The sequence below is a fragment of the Kryptolebias marmoratus genome, linkage group LG8, assembly GCF_001649575.2.
Source record: "Kryptolebias marmoratus isolate JLee-2015 linkage group LG8, ASM164957v2, whole genome shotgun sequence".
Taxonomy (NCBI): Eukaryota; Metazoa; Chordata; class Actinopteri; order Cyprinodontiformes; family Rivulidae; genus Kryptolebias; species Kryptolebias marmoratus.
Genome location: NC_051437.1, coordinates 25911982 through 25933753, shown reverse-complemented (window position 1 = coordinate 25933753; position 21772 = coordinate 25911982). Strand labels below are relative to the sequence as shown.

The window sequence follows — 21772 nt, the reverse complement described above, 5'->3', positions numbered from 1 at the left end:
GCCAATGTGTAGCAGCTCTGCCTCAAATGGATAATGCAGCTCCAAGCGAGAAAAAAAAAAAAAAAGGATAGAACGAGGGAGGGATTAGTAGAGGAGAGAAGGAGGAGAAAAGGAGGAGATGGTCTTTATGAGATATTTGTGAGCAAGGACACTTTCATAATGCTTGCTTTTAAAGAGTATTAGACCTTTGACCTTAATCATCTCATTGAATTTTTATAATCACAATGGGTAAAGGGAGAAGGTTTAGAAAAATAAAAAAAGAATGTGTTTACTAATCTCTCATCTCAGTTTGTATTCACAACAACTCACAAGTGTAAACTCTGCCCATTTTAAAATATTAACACTGTTGTATGTAAGTTACTGTATAAAATGTAAACTCTGAGCTGTGCTGTTTCTGTTCTTCCGTTAATTCAATTTAGAGTTTTATTACAGTAACTTTTATGGATTTTTCAGTTTTGTTGTGTTCTTCAGCAAATAACTCAATTGTTGAATTGGTTTTAAACCAAAAATGTCTTGTGGCTGTCCCAAAAATGTGATTTTTACAAAAGGGATAATAATTTTTTCTTTATTTATTTATTCTGTCCTCAAATAAAACCATACAACAAGGAAAGCTCTATGATCTCCAGTTGGGTTTCCTCAGTAAATGACCAATTACCTATGTATGTTGTGATTTACTTGCATGTACAAAGGAGCTTTGATATTTTTGGTTTTAGTTGTGTTCTAATGTGTATTTTTTAACTTGAATTATCAGAAGACAATTTAAAAAAGCATCTGATTGCCAGTCTCCTTTGTTACTTTGCATTAAGTTGAGTGAATCCCAAACATTAAAAAAAGAAAAAAAATGCATAAATGTTACAATATGAAGTTACAGTATTAATGTTAAGCTGCTGGCCTTGGTCCAGCCATTCAAATGCATGTATGCTACTGAGATGGCTGATTCATTAAGCACTGTCGCGTTAAATGTTAGCTTTTGCTCACTACAGTGGAAAATTGTCATTTGGATGAAAGTTTCACTGAACTTTTGATTCATGTACAATCAGGCTTCTCTCAGACACCTCAGCAATTTTTATGCTATGCCATCACAAACATGTAAATTCTCTATAGCAGCAAAAATAAAGTCTGCTTGGGATTTAAATAAACCCATAGAACTAACCAACTTTCAGCTGACTGCCTGCTGACCATGCAGACATGTACCAAGCTAAATGCTAACTTCACTTAATAAAGCATCCTGTTTTCACTAACTATGAACATTGTGTTTGCCATTGCATTTTCAGTGACTGAACTCTGGATGGGTGACTTTTAAAGACCCCATTAACACAGCAACAAAAACAGAATTTCAACAGGTACACAGGTAAGAGGTAAGGTGCACAGTGCTGCTAAACTTGACTGCATATTTATTTGATTGTTTTTCATATGTTTTCATTGCATTATTTGATTGCTTTTGTTGTTGTTGTACAGCTGATGTTAGTTGTGCTTGAAATAATTAGGATGTCGCAAGTAAACTGCTCATCTGTTAAACAAAGCCCACACCCACTCACGAGTTAACAAGTGAACTCACAAAAGCATCATAAAGTCATAATGTTTTTAGGGCACCATAAAACATGCAAGATATTCTTAGAACCATACATTTGTAGTGTAGACTCAAATTATGAAAGCTGTTAGCTTTAAGAGATTTATATATATATATATATATATATATATATATATATATATACTGTATAAAATGCACAGTTAATGCTTACTGCTACACGAGCGAATGCTTTAAACCTCTGATAATGAGAATTTCAAGATCCTTCAGCTTTGCTGTATTTTATTAGAGTTTTTTTTGATTAGTTATTAGAGTAGTTAAAAAATGCCAGTATGATCATATATTTGTTGAATTGTATGCCCCAAACCAGATTTTGTTTTTGTAACTCAGTTCAGTCTCTTTATTTAAAATTACATTTTTACAGCTTGGGGAACTTAGTTTTTTGTGAGTACACAACCATGACCACCATAAACTAACAATCACAATAGCAGTTTTAAGCACTCTACATTATGGGTGTACTAACTTGATGAGCATTACTATTGTTCAAAATAACAGGGAAACTAATTTGTCACTAAAACAGAGAGGTTCTTCACTAATTGTGATGCTAAATGGCTTAGTTAGGTACTTTTGTCTTTCAAAAGAAAACATAATTCAGCAAATCTGTAGTCTATCAGTATCAGTGTAAGATCTAGCTACTTAATTACTTAGAAAAGTTGTTTAATCTCCAAAGAGGATTTCTCTAAGAGAAACCTAAAAGATCACATTTTAAAAAAATCAATAAATCACAAGCTTATGAACAATAAGTAATTAATTACTCTACAACCTGCTAGACAAACTATATATATATATATATATATATATATATATATATATATTACATTAAAATGAGGTTGACGATAAACTAATGATAAGAACATAAAATGCAGATTTGTGGTTTTTAAGGATAAAAAATAACAAAAAAGAGAAGTTAATAGATTAGAGATGGTTAGTTAATTGGAGTCCACATGTGTTCAAAGTAAAAGACTGTATGACACACTTGAGAGCAAGACTTGCATTATCTTGTGTAATGGAACGTCTAAAATCATTAGCCTCCACCACCCAATATATTACACTTGATGAAGAATTTAAAATGGGTAATTGTTTTCCACTTCATGCACAAATAGTGAATAAAAATAATAAATATCATCCCTCTGTGTCATTTTCTGTTTTTCTTTATCATCCCTTTATTCACATCTACCCCTGCCACCACAGAGCATTTATCATTCTGTCATCCAGCCATCGCTCTTCCTTTTTTTCATCATACTATTTCTTTCCTATTTGTTTATCTTCCTGTCTAACATCCATCCCTATTAATTTCTGTGTTGGATGTTTGTTATCATGACCATCCATCAATCCTCTCCCTCAGCTCCTCTCTTATCCCTGAGACAAAAATAGTGTTTTTCAAAACAAAAAGCACACTTTCACCTTTCTCTCTGATTGTTGTCAGAAACAAAATTACATTGTTCTTTTGTGGCGGGGGGAGAACTGCACATGCTGTTGTTACTTTGCACAAATCTGTTACAGGCAAATAAGCAGCAATACCAGTATGTTTTACCAACACAAGAAAAGAATCAAAGATGAAATGCAAATGGGGGATTTTTAAGTTTGCAGAATTTTCTGTTGTGGAAAAATAAGATTCACTGACAGGATACTGATCACAATTTGATATCATGTTGCTATCAAAGTGATATAGCCCCCTAGTTATAAACAAACTGGTGGTCTTGCTTTTTTTCCATCACTAAGCTTGTGTAAAAGACATTGTCTCAGTCTTGAGACAGACAGGTTCTACAGCTTGGATTTATCTCATCTCTCCATCTTGGTGGCTGTGGTGGGATTCCGTGTGCGGTAATTGTACCTGCATTTTGAGTGAAGTCTAAGGCCAAAGCAGCCAAAAAAGAGAGGGTCTCAGCAGACTGGGGAGCAAAGCCACCGCTGGAATCCCAAACTTCCAAGGCAGAAAGCTGTAAGGTGAAACCTATCAATTTATGTGTTGGATGTTTGTTTTCATCACCATCCATCAAGCCTCTCCTTCAGCTCCTCTTGTTTTTTAAAAACAAAGAGTGCACTTTCACCTTTCTTTCTGATTGTTGTCAGAAACAAAATTACAGAGTTCTTATAAATTGTGTGCGTTTGGACGTGGGGTGGGGAGGGGAGGGGGATGCATAGGCTGTTGTTACTTTGCACAAATCTGTTGCAGGAAATTAAGCAGCAATCCTTGGATGTTTTATCAACACAAGAAAAGAAAAAAAAAAAAAAGAATTACAAATAAGGTTGTAAAATGTTCTACCTTGAATGTTGAAAGGGTTGTCGATGACAAAGTTTCCATTCCACACCACAGAGAGGTCGACCGGCAGGTCACTGATATCACTGCCCTCATAGTCATACTGCAACAGAAAAACAGACACAAAGAGCGTGAGAAAAATTGTTGATTCATAATGAAATCACCACAAATTGGGAACTGTGTGAAAAATTGGTTCATTTGCATAGTGATTTACCCAGACTTGTTCTTTGCAGACAGCAATACAGCCCAAGAACACATGCACACATAAATCCAAATCTTCCAAAACAGACATATTTCATAAACACACATTGAAAAGATGGGTTACAGTTGAATAGGCTTGGAGGAATGGAAACTGGGATGAGGAGATGAGGGAAGTGATATGGAGAGAGATAAGACAGGACAGTTGACAAGGAGGAGATAGGGAGGAGGATGAGGAGGTCGTAGAGGTGTGGAGACGGTCAGAGAAGCGAAGGCAGACAGAAATCGAACACTGACACGTGCGTGAAAGGACCTTATTCATTTAAACATAAGCTAAGTGGTGGGATGAGGAGAGGGGAGAGATAAGATGCGGAGCAGAGAAAAGTGAAATTGGCATTTCCAATTTGCTCACTGACACACTGGATTTGGTAGACAGAACTCGGCCATCCCATGTGAGGAACGAGGCCGCAGACACACACTTACACACACTTGTGTTAGAATCTTAAAGTTATCCACAGTAAACTGTGAAGTGGATCTGTTGCTGATATGTTGGTTAAAGTGTATAAACTGAAATGTTAACAAAAGCATATGAACTGAATTAAATCTAGCTATTTGAATGTATGGCTTTAAAAAATTGTATTTTTGACAGGTAGGGATTTGATAGAGACGCAAATACACAGATAAATTTATCCAAGGGGAAAAAACAAAAACAACCTGATGGCTTCAAGCATGTCATATTTAGCAACTAAAATATTTTGACACTATAACAGTCACCACAAATGAACTATTTAACACTGAACTTCACTACTTCTTAGGCAAAGAAAACTGCAAAATCTTTAGAAATGTTTTATTGCTCTTGTGCTGTTACTGTACAAAATACAAATAAAAAATATTGCATGGCTATATTTCTTCTAAGAGCTGAGTATGAAAACAGATACGCTGAGAATGAACAATTTCTCACGGCGCTAAAAAGTTTGATTCAGCTGAAACTGAACTGATTACAAAAACTAATTATTTGTGTATCAAGAGTAGTTATTTTCAGCACAATGGTGGCTATTTTTTATTCAACTGAAGTTTGTTTAGCAGGAAGAAGACATAAAACAATGTTACTTATCAAATTGTGCAACTGTTGCAATGTATACAGGACCTCAAGCACTGGCTAATTTGCAGCCCCTGTCTCTATAGGATTTAAGAGAAAATGCAAAATAGTTAAACTTTTAAAACTAACAATAGAGCAATTATGACAAAGGATAAAAACAAGAACAAGACAAACTAAAATGCAGAAGGAAAATAAAAAGTATGAACTAACCATGTTACTCATACAAGATTTTATCTCAAACTTAATAAATGCTCTGACATCTTTCCATATTTTTCTTTGTGTAATTTAAGCTCATTTAAAAAAAAAAGTCAATCAATAGCAGCGATTTTGCAAGTCCTATAGTTTCATTATTTATCCTATGCTTATTATAGACTAACATATTGAGCTTCATGGGTTGTATGTTTTCTAGTAAGTTACATAACATTTTGTGCTGTTTTCACACATACAATGTAGTGTGAAAACAGCTCTTATAAAGAGCTCATGCCAACACAAGGTGAAAGTTCATCATGTGTTACAGAGATGTTCTGGAATGATGGCATATAGACCACTAATGTCCAAACCATTTGCTAGACTGTAAGATGACATAAAAAAAGAGCACTGCAAGTCCACATGCTGGCAATTGTTACTGCTTTTTTTTCTGATGACATGTATGCTTACTATTTGCTTGTCAACATCATGGAAAACTCCAAAATAAATGTAGTACTGATATAAAAAAATAAGCATTGATCAAGAAATCTTATCCAGAAATATTTCCACAATGTAAAGAAAACTAAGCCATTTCCAAACCTGCTGTTGTCCTGCCTACTTGTTGGCTTAAATAGTCCCTCCCCTGTACTCCATTTCTTTGTGCATCTTTAACAAACCTGCTGGAGACACATTCATTCTCTCATTCTCCTGATCCTTTTCAGTGCATGTATGAGAAAACGGTTAAAGCAACACTTGAGTCTCAGTGAAAAATATTAAATAAAAGTAACAAGAAAAACTAAAAACAATATAAATAAATAGAAAACAAGGAGGCGTTGTAAGCAGTCACTGTGGGAAGTCTGGATCTCTGTTGAGACATTAGGATGATGAGACGAACACAGACCAATGAAACCACAGGATTCTTGGAGGTCAACCACTCCATGAAAGAGGGATTAAACTAAAACAGTCTTTCGGCACAAAAGAGAGGCTGATTGAACTTATTCACTTCCCACTAGTGGTGTAAAGTGACCCCGATTCATCACACGAGAGGTTGACTTTATTAGCATCACTTTTACATCCCACAGCTAAAGCAGTGTGTATAGCAGCCCAGTGAAACCACAGAACCCACGCACACATGCCCACATGCTACTACTCCTCCTTCTGTGGCATGGCCTCCATTAAACTTTAAGGGTTTAAACTTGTCCACAATCACCAAAACACTGGCCGAGCTTGTTCTCCCGTCAGTCCCTGCCCACCATGCTGCCTGCCACATCATGCTTTATTCATACCGTCACATGGTTTAAAATGCTGACACAAACCGCACTGTGACACCGGGCCACCCAGTCACACTGAGCATCACCCTCTGTCTAATTCGTTTCCTTGAGGAAGCAGTGGACAAGTTGAAAAGTTGTAAGTTGATTCAATGCTAAAAAATAAGAACTGAAAAGAGAGCAGAATCAGGGAAGGAGAGAGAAGTAGCAAAAGAGATGGGAAAACGTTGTTTTTTGCTTTTAGGATCTTAAACCATTTGATTCCAGTTGTTAAACAACAAGCATCACAGCAGATTTGCATAGAGTAAAATATACTGAAAGACTATCTATTATATCTATATAAAAAAACAATCCATGTAACAACAAAAAAAATCCCTCTATGTTCATTTGCAATCACCAGCTTTGAGGTGTTGCAAAGAAAAAGCCTGTGTGTACCGTTAATACTGAATTTTAACTTGTTTTGCCAAAGTTGAAGGTTCATCCTCTGAGAATTTAAAATCTACAAAATTTCACAAAGGTTTGTCCAATATATGCTGAGATAATTCACCATGAACTGGAGCTACTGACTAACATGCCTTACTCTTAAACAAAAATGGCCAATAGTGTTGTTTTTAAAGTGCTTTACAAATATAGTTGTATTGCCTTGTATTAATCTACAAACAGGCCAGTATCAGTGGAGCAGTCACTGATGTCTTTAATAATATAACACAAATATTTACTCAGTCACTGTTATTACTCTGACTTTTGAAAAATATTTTTCACTCAGGGTTCAGTTTAAAATGGGAAGGCATTGTTTTCTCGAAAACAAATCACCCAGTCTGTGTTTTGTCTTTTTATCCTGTTCAGAAAAAAAGAAGATATTTTCTCTTTTCTGTGACTATACAGAATGAGTGTTAGTCTTTAACATTCAAAAAGGAACTCTTCATGTAGAGTCATACAAATAATCTGAACTTTACACTTCTTATTCCCTTCATACCTCACATAATATTGGGAGGAGTTTGGCTAAATCAATACATTAAGTCAACGACTTGTGATCTAACTAATGAGCATATGCCCTGTAGGAAAAAAATATGTCCAGTAATCCATTTAAGCTCCATTTAATTGCAAGCAATTCCACCTGACAATCATACCCCAACTAACATGTTTTATTTTTATATTGTAACATTTCCAACCTTTCATATAGCTTTGCTTTGCTTTGAGGTCTTAGCCATCCAACTTTGGGTTTAATCTTTGTCTTTGATGTTTTGTGCTTCTCTAAAAAAAAAAAAAATAGATGTTCAAGTTTCTGGCCTGCAGATTAACTCAATTATTCATTACTTTGCAAATTAACCAGTTATGGGTTTTATTTGTTGTCACTGTAGTATTTTGTTTTTTGTTAGCAAACACACCAACCAGCTTAGTCAAATCAGTGACATTCAGTATTCTTTGTTCTTAAAGTGGTGTCAAACACACTGTAGGTGGAACCGTGTTGGTAAAAAAACTTGCTCGCCCCTACCGAGACACATCTCTGCTGGCCTACTGTCCTGACTTCCCTCCCTGAGCACCCAAAGCTGCTGGATATGAGTAATCAGACTCATTAATGAAGCCTCTGGCCAGCTCTTTTATGTCACTGCATGTAATTAATCTACCTGAGACAACTCATAGTGTGGCCCCCCTAGGGAGGAGAAGGGAGGAGAGGAAACAAGATGGGACAAAGATGCCTTAAAAAAGTTGTATGGATGTAAATGGAGGACAGCCCAAGAGTAGATAAGGGGAAGTGAGAGGGGAAGTATTAGGAAACGAGAAGGGATTAGCTGGTATAGAAGAATGACAGTGATGAGGAAAAGCTAGAAAAGAGGAGAGAGCCAGTACAGGATGACCACTGCAAGAGAAAAAAAACGTAGAAAGTGAAGAGAAGAGCACAATGACAGCAAGAGGAGGCAGAATTTAACCACGAGGAGATATTGGGGAAGAGAGGTGGAGAAAAGGGGGATGGCAAAGAGGACATGAGAGGGAGGGTGACAGGAGGGGAAAAAAGAATAGTGAAGGAGGAGGTGTAAAAAGTACAAGGTGAGCACAAAGCCGTCCCTGGCCTCATTACAGTAACACAGCAGCCTGGCTCAGGTTCATTCGTTATCTGCTCCTGCACTCGTTTATTCTCTCGCTACATGAATCGTCTCCATGGACCACATGTCTCCATGGATTGTATGAATAGATATAGCTGGTGTGAGTGTGTGTGTGTGTGTGTGTGCATGCGCTTATATGCTGGAGTGTCTGAAGAACTTAAAAACCGCCGATGTTAACAAAACAGAGCAGCTGGCTAGCGAGGGGGGAAAACGCAAAAAACGCAGGGCTTTGTGTGTGTGTGTTTGCGCGTGTATTAGAGTGTGTGAGTGTTCTTCCGCGTCCATGTGCAGGTCATCCCCATGTAATTAGTCATGTTGAAGGATACCAGAGTCTGTTAAAAATACACTACTAGGGCACATATTCTCAGTATACAAGTTCCCCATTTCAATTTATTTTACCTGAAATCAGTAGGGTTTTGCAAAACTAACAACTGTGGAAACATAATTCTCATTGCTGGCTTTTTCCATGAAGTAAACAAATATCACAGCTTCTGAAATGGATGCAATGGTCCCTATTCCAGTTTTAGGACCACCAAACTTAAAGTCATGCATCAATGAGCTCACTGTACCACAGTGAAAAGCTACTTAAAACTTCTGAATAATCACGGTTTTGTAATATTTAAAAGACTGTTTCTGGCACAGCTATGATTACATGTTAAAATCGTATTACATCTTTTTAAAATCTTATTACTATTACTATAAAATCATCACTTAATGTATTATTATTATCAGGCACCTCCATAACATATTAAGCAGTTAAATCTTGCTACACAATCACCATTTGTTAAAAAAGATACCACTTAACACACAAGTCTACAGTTAAACTGTAAATTCTCTAAAGTTATATATTTTCTTTTGATACTTTAATCCATTAATCCTAATTTTGTACATATAAACCTCTTATTGCATTACTTATTTACAAAGAACAAATTTAAATTTTGTGTGTTGCATTTACTATATACATCTACACAAATAGGTCAATATATATATATATAATTATATTATTATTTTCTAAACAATTAGGGAAGTTAAAACAATTACTTATATGACAATATTTTCTTTTTCTTCAGGAGTTAGGAGGTAAAACAGCCATTACTGTACTGGAACAAAAAAAAAAAAAGCTTCTATAAACAGAGTTATGCAGAAGAAAATGTTTGAATACTGTACTGCACAGGTACTGTCTGGGTGTTATAAGTATTCTCGTATCCTATTTGTGTCCTGTTTGGAAATGTTTGGAGTCGTCTTCACTCTAGATAAATTTCTGGACCATGCACACATACACAAATACATTTATCTGCCCAGAATTGGCTGCGCTGCTCAGAAGTATGCCAGATGCATGGACTTATAGCAGGAAGTTAACACACACAAACACACACACATATAGAAGCAAATGTGTGTCAGTGTAATAAATCATGTAAAGCAGATTCCTGGTCGTTGCTGACGCTACAGTCTCCGTCTGCTCCACATGATTAGGAAGAGGATCATGTGGAGAATCTCCATATGTCTGCTTCATGTTGGGCTTCCAAACCCCTGGAGAGGATGTGTATATGTGTGAGAGTGTGTGTGTTTATCCAAGAGGAAAAAACAGAAAAAACAGTAGGTATTCCTGCAGCTTGCTTGCATCCAGTCTGCATGTGCCCGAGAGTGTGCACATGTTGTGAATGTTCCAGTCTGCACCAATGCATATTGCAGATCCCTGGTGTATTTGAGTTTGCAAGTTCAATGTTTCAGTGTTTGGTGAGGAGCTAAATAATGCACAAAGAGACAGTAAGATTGAATGGATGAGTGTACATCTACTGTTGGCTAATTTTCCCTGTGATTTATTACCCTCTGCTCCCCAAGTCACAGCCAGCCGTGATACATATACACACACCTCCCCGCTGAGAATACTGAATACAATAGTAGCCTGTGTGCAGGTTCACAATCACATATGGATCCTCATTCATTGATCCTCTGTATTTGTTATTACCTTTGTACACACATTTTTCCTTTATATAAAGTTGTTAGAAAAGAGAAGGTGTGTTCGTGTATATACACACACAAACATATACACACATACACACACACAAACACATAAAACATCATGCTAGTGTGAATATATTAAAGCTGTACTGATCTCTTTTTTTTGGGATTAACTTTATGACTAGTTCTACTTTAAATGGACTCACTGACATTGTGTGAAGATGATGGTCACCCGCAGCACTGTGAAGTTTTATTTTGAAGATGATAGTTAATTGTAGTGCCTTCTGATGCATTTCTAACTTCATCATTTTGTTTTCCTCCATTCCCATCACCACAAATCTTCAACCTATTTTTGTAGCTGGTTTTCACTTTACCATACATAACACAATAAATCAGCACCAGATATAACAAAGATGGTACCCATAATGGAGAAGTTGTCAGCTAAATATGCAGAAATCATTCTAAAGAGTCTGGGGAACAAGTATTTATTAAGTGTCAAACTAACATTGCATGGCTGAACAACTTTCTAAAGAATCCCTATTCTCTCAAATGTCCCACCCTCTGCTGCTCTGTTTTAAACTCAGTAGTTCCACATTTTTATGGATCACGGTTTTCTTTTTTGTTTCCAAAAAAAACATTTCTTCTCCATCTGTTTTTCTTCCTTTTTTTCCCCCAGTCTTCTTGTTGAGCTTACTATGTTTTTTAACTTATTCTTCTCTTTTTCTCTTTCTTCTATCACACTCTTTATTTGCATTGTCATCATCAGCCCCCTAATTCCCTTATCGCCTCTTTGGCTCAGTTTAGCTTTTTTCTTCCTTCGTTTTGCATTTGCCGTGCTTTTCTATGCATGTCCGTCTGTGTATGTGAGTGTGTGTGTGTGTGTGTGTATTTGTTTGTGTCTGTCAGTCTTTGACTTCCTTGCAATTCATCATCATTTTATCTACAGCTCCCTTAATTGGATCCTATCACAGTCCCACCTGACGAGCAGATAGGCAGGGGGGTGAGAGAGAAAGCTCACTCCACCTAACGCCATACGGATGTGCACATGTAGGCATGGAGCAAACACACAGCTCAGCCTCCAACGTCTAGCTCAATTGCAGCTGCAAAGTTGTGCTGAGACCTGTGGATTTTCTATTTTCCTTGACTCCTGCAGAGATATCATTGGAATTTTACAAAACATTGAATTGCACTGAGAAATAAAGTAATAAATGTGTGTGTATGTGCGTGTGTAATTCATTTGGTTTTGTCTGAGTTTTGCAGAGGAAGATCTCTGTCCTCCAGCATCAGCAATTCACAACAGTAGTAGAGGTGTAGTAATGAATCTATTATAACTCTGGGAATGAAAAACTGCACACTGCTTCAACTGTAATGTTAGTTTTTGAGATGTGGAAGGTTTTCAAAACACACTCAAACCCCAACTAAGACAACCAATTTACATATTTTATATATTAAAAATATATATACACACAAATATATGCTTTTTATCCGCTCTTTTTATAGTTCAATATTATTGCTAGCGAAGAAAGTAAAAAACTCACAGCATATCTATGACTCACTATGCCTGCAGAACAGAAATGTCATTCAAAGTAATGAGAGTAAGGGGCAGAATTCCTTTAGAACTATAATATTTAAATATTCAGCTTTATGTGCAGCACTTAGTGTTTTTACAGCTCATTCAATATTCAAAAGGCTTTAGAGCAGCCATGTCATTAAGGACTAATCTGGAAAAAAAAAAACCTGTAATAACAACCCCAAAAGTCAAATCTAAAAGCACAATCACTTGCGTGAAGCAATTACAGAAACACAAGTGGCTAAATATGCACAATTTACATTTCTAAAGCACAAAAGATCTGTAGGAGCCATCATTATGATCTGGAAATCAACTTCAGTAATATGCCCCTGAACTGTTTTTTGAGTCCCCGTCCAACATCAGAGGTATAAAGCATTCAAGGATCACACTGCTGGCGCTCAATTTCCTTTGTAGGGAACCTCAGTATAGTTCAAAAACAGCAAGTGGTCGCAAATCAGCAATGTGAACTAATGGTGATGCAGAAGTCAGTTAAATGAGCCGCAGCAACTGACAGGTGTGTGACAAGCTGAAGTAAAGGGGGGTTCGGCAAAGCTGCCAAAGCCACACATTAGTTCCTGCTGCCTTTTTACTGCTAGGATTGGCTGTTTGACCAATCGCTGCGAGCAAATCCTGCAGAGTACGCCTCGCATGTTAATCATACTATAAGTTAAATCATAATTGGAATCGTTAAAATGCCTCCCTCCTGCTTCACATCCTGATTGGAGCTCAGGAAATTAGCATTTCTGAATTGGTCGCTCACCATTAGTGGTGACAGTCTGAGTGAGAGCTGAAAGGCAGGAATCAGGAGCTGGAATGAGGAAAGAGTGACTTTGCGACAGTCAGTCCCTGTGGCCATATGCTTCAGTTTTAAGTCTTTGCCACGGCAGCCTATGCCTGCCAGCTTCTACGTCTCACACTGCAACTAACCAGCTGTGAAGCCTCCAAATCGCTGCACCAGTATGGCTTTCTGGTAAGTGGTGCACTGCAGTATGTGTGTGCTGTTATTCTTACCATGGTCTTCTGACACTGTATGCTCGAGCTGTTAAACCTCAGCGCAGGGACGCTGTGCGTGTTTCCCTGGATGTGAAAGATGCACTCGTAGTTTCTCTGTCCGGACTGAGGCTGGGGCAGATTCTGGGCCAACAGCGTGATCGGCCTCATTACTCCAGCGGGAATATAGATCTGGGTGGAGGGCAGAATCTGTGGACACTCCTGGATAAGAAATAAAAAAAAGAACAGCTTTAGGAAAAGCAGGTAAAGTGAGATGTGATACTGTGCGGACAAAATGTTTTCAACAAAGTGTGAGAGAAATAACAAAAGAAAATATATTTCTGCAAGTGCCAAAAAATTAAATCTAACATTTAATTGTTATTCAGTCTCAAAATTGTGAATTAGAAATGGTTAAATTTGCCTTTGGCATTCTAAACTAAAACAGTTCCCTTATGTCCATTATTTTGAATTCTTTTCATTTCTTTTTCTTCCCTGACTGCATTTTACCACACTGGACGCTAATCCACAAGCATTTTAGCTCCCTTTGTTCTTCTGCTGACATCAACTAGCCTAAAACCCTCTCTTACAAATTATCAACACTCATGAGGATCAACTCTGCTTTTTTATTAAACACTGAAAATTGAATGTAGCAGTAAATCGTTAAAGAGAGTACAAGCCAATTTGGAATCAACCTCCTCCCCATATTAATGAGGCTTTTATGGATATTAGACATGTTTTGGCCCAAAAGAACCCACCAAAGAATGTTCCTATTATGTCTGTGTGCACAAAATTGAAAGCCAGACGCAGCATCTCTTCGGAATATGGAAACTTCCTAGGAGAGTACAGCACCATTATACTGTAACAGGCCAATAAAGTACAGTGATTTTAACATCTACTTTGTGTCTGCTTTTAAAGGTATTCATTAGCACGACATCCAAAAAAAAAAAAGGTTATCTTGAACTAAGTGAGAAAAGTATTGTGTGAATTTCTTTTTTACTTTATGAATTTCTACTGTCAAATCTTCATGACTTTGCAATAACTACCTTTGAACCAAGAAAAAAAAAAAAGTCCAAAACGCTAGCTTTGAACTATATTAATTCAAGCAAACTGAGATGCCCAAGCATTTATTGAGCCTGGAGAAAAACAATACTATTATAGAACTGTCAGCTCGAGTTCATGTTCCATCAGTGTACACACTATACAATGAATTTGATATTCCAAACTGTTTATATCAGCTTCTATAAATGCAATTCACCTATCTGCTTTCTATCCTTCTAAAGCAGCATCCTAAGTGTGTTGGCTTTACATCTCTAAAACGATTCAAAGCTTTTGTGGGAGTGCTGAATTTAAGCGTTTTTCTTTCAATGTAAAAGCTGATTAACCAGTTTAAAAATTACTTTATATCATCTGCTATTAGCCTTTTAAATGTTAACTGTTAATGTGTTTTGTATGTGTGTTATGTTTTACTGCCAGGTGTAAAATTAATTGCTCCTTGGGGATAATAAAAGTACCTTAAGCTTTGATTTAGGTAATTTAGTGCTTTACTTAAAAATTATACAGAACAAAAGAAAATGTGTGGACAATTTAAATTATCATCAAGTCTTATAGAAAGTCTGTAATGTCAGAGATAATGAGAGGAGATACACTGGCTCCCAAAATTCCTGGTTCATCCACAAATTTGAGACACTTTTTTGAGCTTTATGCAATTTTAGCATAAAGCTCAAGGAAACAAAATCTTATGATATTAGAGAATTATTAAGAGCTTTAGAACAAGTTTAACACATTTTGACAAATGTTTTGACAATACACTTGATTACGTCAATTGTAACTAAGTTTTCCCCTCTACAATAGCTCGTTGTGAATTAAATGCAAGCTGTCCTACAGATTTTTTTTTCCCTTTTCCTCACAGAGTAGGAAGTAAGTAATCAGGAAACAGAAGACTGATAAGAGATCAAATCAATGCCAGGAAGCTCAGCGAAGCACACATTTAGTTAGTGAGGCTGACAGTCAAAATTTAAAGTATTCATGGGTGCTGGCAGACTGCTAACAAACTGATTCTAACCTTGATTAATATGAAAAACAACACTGAAGAAGCCAAGAAAGCAAGACCATGCAATCTTTTAAAGTATCCCATGGAATTAAAAGAGAGAGGAAACATCTAGAGTAGCTAAAAACACACAAACACACTAGCGTCTCCCTTGTACTGATTTAAATGTCACACCACCGAATGGAACACATTTTACTTGAACTTAGCTTCAAAACGATGCGATAGAACTCAAAGCTTTTCTTTTTGTCAGCTTCACAATTCTTTGCTTTTCTCTTTCCAAGTCTACATTGCTGAGCTGAGAAACAGAGGTGAGAAGAAACACTAACACAATCAAAAGCAACCCCTTACTGGCTCTCAGAATTTGAGTTAACAGTCATTGTTAATGTTTACCAAAATCAAGCATCTGCTCCAATTGTGCACCTGTCTGATGCCATCTACATGCACAGACGAACATACAAACAAGTTGAGACCACTTCACATTTGCCTCATTCTTCCTTATTAGAGATGCATCGCAGGCATAATGAGAAACACTGGATGGCATACCTTTGAGTGGCATAATAGCGCACACACATAAGCTGAAAGACACATGCAAAGCATCCTTCATGTAGGGCTTACATACATTGTACAAAAGACACAACTGCACAAACCCATAAGAGAAAAAGCGAGAGAATCACACAAAGGAGGCAGAGAGTGAACAAAAGATTCAGGAGCAGAGGATTGTGGGAGCTGTTTCATTAGGAGTGGTGACAGGTGTCAGAGCTGAGTCTGCATCAGATAGTGGAGCAGTTCAACACAATGAGACACAACAATCTCCTTTACCTGGGGGATTCCTCTAATGCCTCCCTTTCTCTCCTCTCTTTTTATTTCCTCTTCTTGCTGCTCACACTTTTTACAATCTCTGCACCATCCTTTTACTCCTCTTTGCTCTCACTTTCACATTCTTTTTGATGCTCTTTACTGGAAAAACTGTCACCTCATACTCTATTTTTTTCTCGAAAGAATTTACTTTAGATCCATTTCTGGATTCTTGCCAGTCATGGTTGCTGGTTACTTCTCTGTACAACTACGAAAGCAAATCATCTAGAGGAATGCCTTGTTAGGATCTAAATTTACTGCACCATAAGTCAGGGATAAAAAGTGATCCAGAGGATGGGTGGCAATAAACCACTAGATGGGAAAGAGTGAGAGAGGTGAAGTGATAAGGAAGGAGGGGAGGATATGAGGAGGCAAGGTCTTGGGAGCAATACACCTGTTTATTAAAGTGGAGGATGAGAGTGGAAGAGGTCAAGTTCCCAACAGAGCGAGGCACAAAAGTCATACATGCCTTTATCTATCTAAACTAACTCCCTGATAAGTAATGCAGACGCTTGTTTGTGTAGACACACAAGATGTTACAACTTGCTTGATAGGCCCAAAATACGCATAATATACACACAAACATGTACACATTCACTGCCTCCCACTCTCTAACACACACACACTGACACCAATCCAAAGCTAAATCTTGCCCTCTGGCTTTGTGCAGTAAACCAGTGCTCGGGCCTGTGGAGTGTTTTACAGTAGCCTTGGGGCCAAACACACAGATGCTGTGATCAAAGAAGGGGAAGGTAAACCTTTAGAAAGAAATTAATCTGAGCTGCTGCTGCAGCTTCGCACTAACAGCGTAAAATCTCTATTAGGTTTCTATCGGCTTCTTTTAGTGTCTGTAGATATACACACTCTGCTCTACAGCTTAATTATATGTTTAGAAAATGTTTGATTTCCCAAAAGCTGTTATTCACATTGAGGTTGTTGAATTGGAAAACAGGAGAAGAAAACAAAGTTCATGTCCTGAATAGATTAGAAAACTTCAAACAATCACATTTTCTGGCATGTCTGCCTACAAATTCATTTTTTTCACTGCAGGAAATAAATGCCACAAAACCACAGAATGAGCACTTATAGTAGAAAAAGGTTCATGTATTGACAATAATGTCTGCAAATACAGTATTACCGACCGTTAAAAGATGTATTAATGTGTAAAACATTGATGATTGAGAAAAAAAGATTTTCAGAAGTGTTGTTTCTGTTTAACAAGTGATCTTTACTAAAATACTGCAACCAGGCATCGGCTCATTACTGTTTTTTTTTCTTTTTTGTGATACTAATCCTACAGTTTTAATGCCTAAAGAGCTATTATTTTTCTTATACGGAAACACACCTCATTTCCTAAGGAAGTCAAAATAACAGTTGGCCAAACATAAAACAATTTCTTACAGGGTAAACTTCAGCACATGTATGTGAAAAAATGTCTACAGTGTCCTTAAAGAGGTGAATTATGTTCACTATGTACATACCTGCTATGGACTGGGTATATTCTGGGTAAGTATCTGGTACTTACTACATACATACAAGCTAAGTACTGGGTAACAAGTCACTTCATAATACAGTCCCCGTAGGTACCAGGTACATACTCGGTACATACATGGTACATCCCAGTATGTACCCTGTGATTATATGGTAAAACCAAAACATCAATGATGTTGGCTTTGTGTTGGTTTACTTACTCAGTTTCTTTTGTTTTAGTTTTTTTTCCACTAACTACAAAGATTTAAAATGATAAAAGTGATCAAAAGCAGTGAGGTTATTTATCATTTTCTGTAACATTGAGAAAATTATATATAACTTTCGTTTGTAAATTAAAAAAAACAATAATTCTTTATCAACTGAAGATGTTGGTTTTTAACGGTTTTGGAGAGTTAACTTATGATACTGTCAGTGATTACACAACAAAATACACAAAGCTTTAGATGTACTAGTTTAAAACAGACATGTTTTTCTATCTAAATCTCTTCTGCTCAGTTCAGATGTTCCTAACATTTGATCTTCCCTCCCCCTCGGGTCTCTACCTGCCTTGTGGTTTATTTAACCATGACTATGCCTGCAGTCATGAACTCCAGCTGACTAGGACACCCTGCTGCATTTTCATATTGACTTTTCCTCTCCTCCACAGCCTTCATGCCCTAAATCACTTCTCCTTTCTCTTACCCCCCACTTTGTTATCCACATCCTGTGGCTGTAAGACAGGGAAGAAAAATAATAAGAAATGTGCACTATATCCACAGAAGTAGGAGTGTGTTTATAGAATTGCACTGGGGATCTGTCTGTAAAAGACAACAAAGAAGCAAGTTTATTCATGTTAAAGATGACAGGCAGGGGAAAAAGGCATTTGTTTAATTTGCATTTAGCTCTGACACATAAAAGGTTGTCATGCATTTTATTTACTTTTTTCCTTTGACTTCCAGTTGATTTTCCATCTTAAGTGTTGTTAGAAATGAGACGAAATCCTCCATTGGCTGATGGTTGTCACCAATGAGGCCACCTCACAAAAGGACAGACAACCTCAGAGTATGATGGATGAGGTAGTCTGTGTGTGTTTGTCTGTGTGTGTGTTGTGGGGGATCACCACAGCGTGGATGGTCCCAAGGGATTAGCGTCACAGTCCAGTGAAGCATTTCAGAAAGAAGGGGGCGAGACCCCATTGACCGGGGCTCTTCCACACACGCACACACCCACCCACAACCACACACACAAAAGAAAAAGACCTGATAGAAAGACTAAATGTGCCAGAAGGAACAAAGAAACATAATCTGTTTTGCTATGTCTCAGTTTGAGACGCTAATATAGTTATACTCTTAGAGAATAAATCCAACAAGAAGTAACACACACATACACCAGATGTATAATGAATTACACAGTCACCCCAGTAGATCTCACTATTCATTCTATATTTTACCTAAACATTTCCGCACCAAGAAAACACTACGGTCAATCAGACAATTTCTCCTAGATGCCCCATGATTCAAATTAAAGTACAAAGACAATTGGGATTTTGCAGTGGCTGTTATAAAAATAAATAACAAAATGTTTACCACAAATCAAATAGAAAATGTGTCATAGAAATTTTTATCAACATCATAGTATATTTTTGTTGTATTCTCAGTCCAGTACTACAAAGACTGCCTATTTACAAAATGCAGATCAAATGAAAATGTAGACAAACTGAAATTTCTCAGCATTGCAAGCACACTGCAACACCCCTGTGTGCCACATTGGCCTTCAGTAAAAATGTCTGACAGGTGAATCATAGATTTTCTGGTTTACATGACAATGAATGTTTTCACTTGTCAACAAAGTTCATATACCTTGGCCATTTCCTGTCTTTTTGAGAAACCCTAATTAGACTGTGTTTCTTTTGCCCAAATAGTTCTCTTCCCCAGGAAATAAAATTCATCAAATTTAATTTATTTCTACTTAATGTTCATACCTGTGTTTTTTTACACTGAACTTCCTTCACATCACTTGATACTGATTGATATTGTAACTTCTGTTCTTTCCCTTCTGTTTTATTCTGTTCCCATTGGTAAAGCTTCAATTGGAGTAGATGGGGATTGGTCTTTAGAATTGCAAGAGTTACACAATTATTTAGTCATTAAATATTCCACAAATTGAATAAGACACAGTACAAAAGGTTTGTGTGTTTATTTCTGCCCCAAGCACCAGAATCTTGACATTAGGCAGAATGAACACCCCAGTCTACAAGGGGATATGTAATATTTGGACATCTTTGAACACCACAGCTACATATCAGCATTTGGCATTTCAGCCAAAGAAGCCAGGTTTCTCTGTCGACACAAGGAGCCATAATAACTATCCTTTTGCATTTTTCACAAAGCGTTTTAGAGTAAAGAACTATTTGCTAGTGAGATACAATGTATAAATGATGTGGACACATTGGTCCCTGTGTTTGGCTTGTTAGTATTTACAAAAGTGTCTTCAAGAGGAAGGTTTACCCACTTAAACATAGAAACTTTGCACACCAAAATGTAGCACGGGTCACATATCATTCTATCATACAAAAAATAAAGTTTTAAATTTTGTGCCAGGAGTAGTTTGGAGACGCTGAAGTCAGGGAAGTTGCTTTGCAACACCAGCTGAAGAGATTTGCCATTCATGTTGTATTTGGCATGCTGCAGGAAAACATTATCAAAATGTCTGCCAATCTGGGTTATTAAATCTTCTCATAAGTAAAATTTCTACCTAGAAAAAGTCAACACCTACTCCTCCAAAACTAGCAGATGTTCATATTTTTCCTACATTTTTTATTGATGCTTGCTTGTTTTGTTTTGGACACAGTGATTTGTTACTAAAATTTTGTTATTCACAAATTTACCTCAAAGGGAACACAGTGCTAAAACACCCCTGGTTTATATTCATATCCCTTCACTTTCTGTAATAAGAGCTGTTTATAATATCCTGAGAGTGAGCATGAGGCTGTGGTGACTGCTGGTTGTTGAATGTGTTATTTGAATAGTTTGATGGAATATTTCTGCTCGTTTACCAACCTTTCCTAAAACTACAAAAAAACATCTGAACATAAATAAACTAAGGATTAGGTTTTATGATACTTATAAAAGCAGACTTAAAAAATAGTAAATAGGAGAATGCTAACTAATAATCCTTAGGAAGGTAACAGGTTTCATCCTTTTTTGGCCTGTGTTATAGTAGTAAAAACTGTTGTGTCTGTGTTGCAGGTAAATTACCAGTTTTTTGAAACATAAAAAGATACTATGTCTTCTGGGACCTCTACTAAACGGACTATGCTAAACTCCATATCACATGTCTCCATTAGAATGGCAGTGCCCTGTTTGCTATCTCTGATGGACAAGTGTGATTGTGTATCTATTGGGATGCTATCAAGTTTGGATGGTCAAAGAGAAGGATGTAGATGATAAGCATCAGCCAGCAGATCAATAGCTGCTTCTAAAACCTGTTTGTGGGTGTGTGTGGGCGTATGGCTCTGAGGGTAGCAGAGTGAATCTGTGACAGTGAACAAAATTCTTTTTAACTTCTTGTCTAAGAACAGTCCTGTGCTCTTTGTTTCAGACTGCAGGATCAGAATCTGATGGACATTAATTTCTGCTAATAGTGGAAAATGACAAAGTAACTGCTCCTTCTCGCATGGGAGCCATCCTAAAACTGGCTCATAACCCATTTTAACTCATGACCCAGTGAAAAAAAAAAAAAAAACTTCTGTGACCCATGTAAAATCAGCTAACCTTTCAAGGTCAGCATAAAATGCCAGTGATGCAACTTTTATAATCAAGGACACAAGAGTTTTTTGGCCCCAAAGATTCTTGATGAGAAAGCTTTAAATTATACCAAATAAAACAATACTACAGTATTGTGAGACAAGCTTACTGTTTAAAGTATTTGCTCTTATTTCCAAAGCATCTTTCATTTTGTATTCTAAATTTGTGATTCATTCTCTATTTCATTTCAACAAGAAAACTTTTTTTTAAATCTATGTTGCTGAAATGTACCAAGCTCCTAGTTGTAGTCTCAGGTGGAAAGAGAGCAGACACTTGATTGCAGCAGACTGGGAACTCTTCTTTTCAATAAAAGGCACTTTGAACTGTGCTGGAAGCCTTTTGGAGTGTCCACCCACTCCTTGCAGCCC

General features: G+C 37.0%; 1 protein-coding gene across 2 annotated transcripts in view; it reads right to left on the bottom strand.

Moving 5' to 3' along the window:
* The window catches only part of plxna1a (plexin A1a), a 220124-nt gene that overhangs the window by 64371 nt on the left and 133981 nt on the right, over nt 1-21772 (bottom strand). For both annotated transcript variants that reach the window (XM_037976950.1, XM_017411304.3), the window contains exons 10-11: nt 13248-13448; nt 3855-3951 (exon numbers count right to left, since the gene is read on the bottom strand). In XM_037976950.1, the coding sequence (XP_037832878.1) occupies nt 3855-3951; nt 13248-13448 (298 nt within the window). The remainder of the gene's footprint in view (nt 1-3854; nt 3952-13247; nt 13449-21772) is intronic.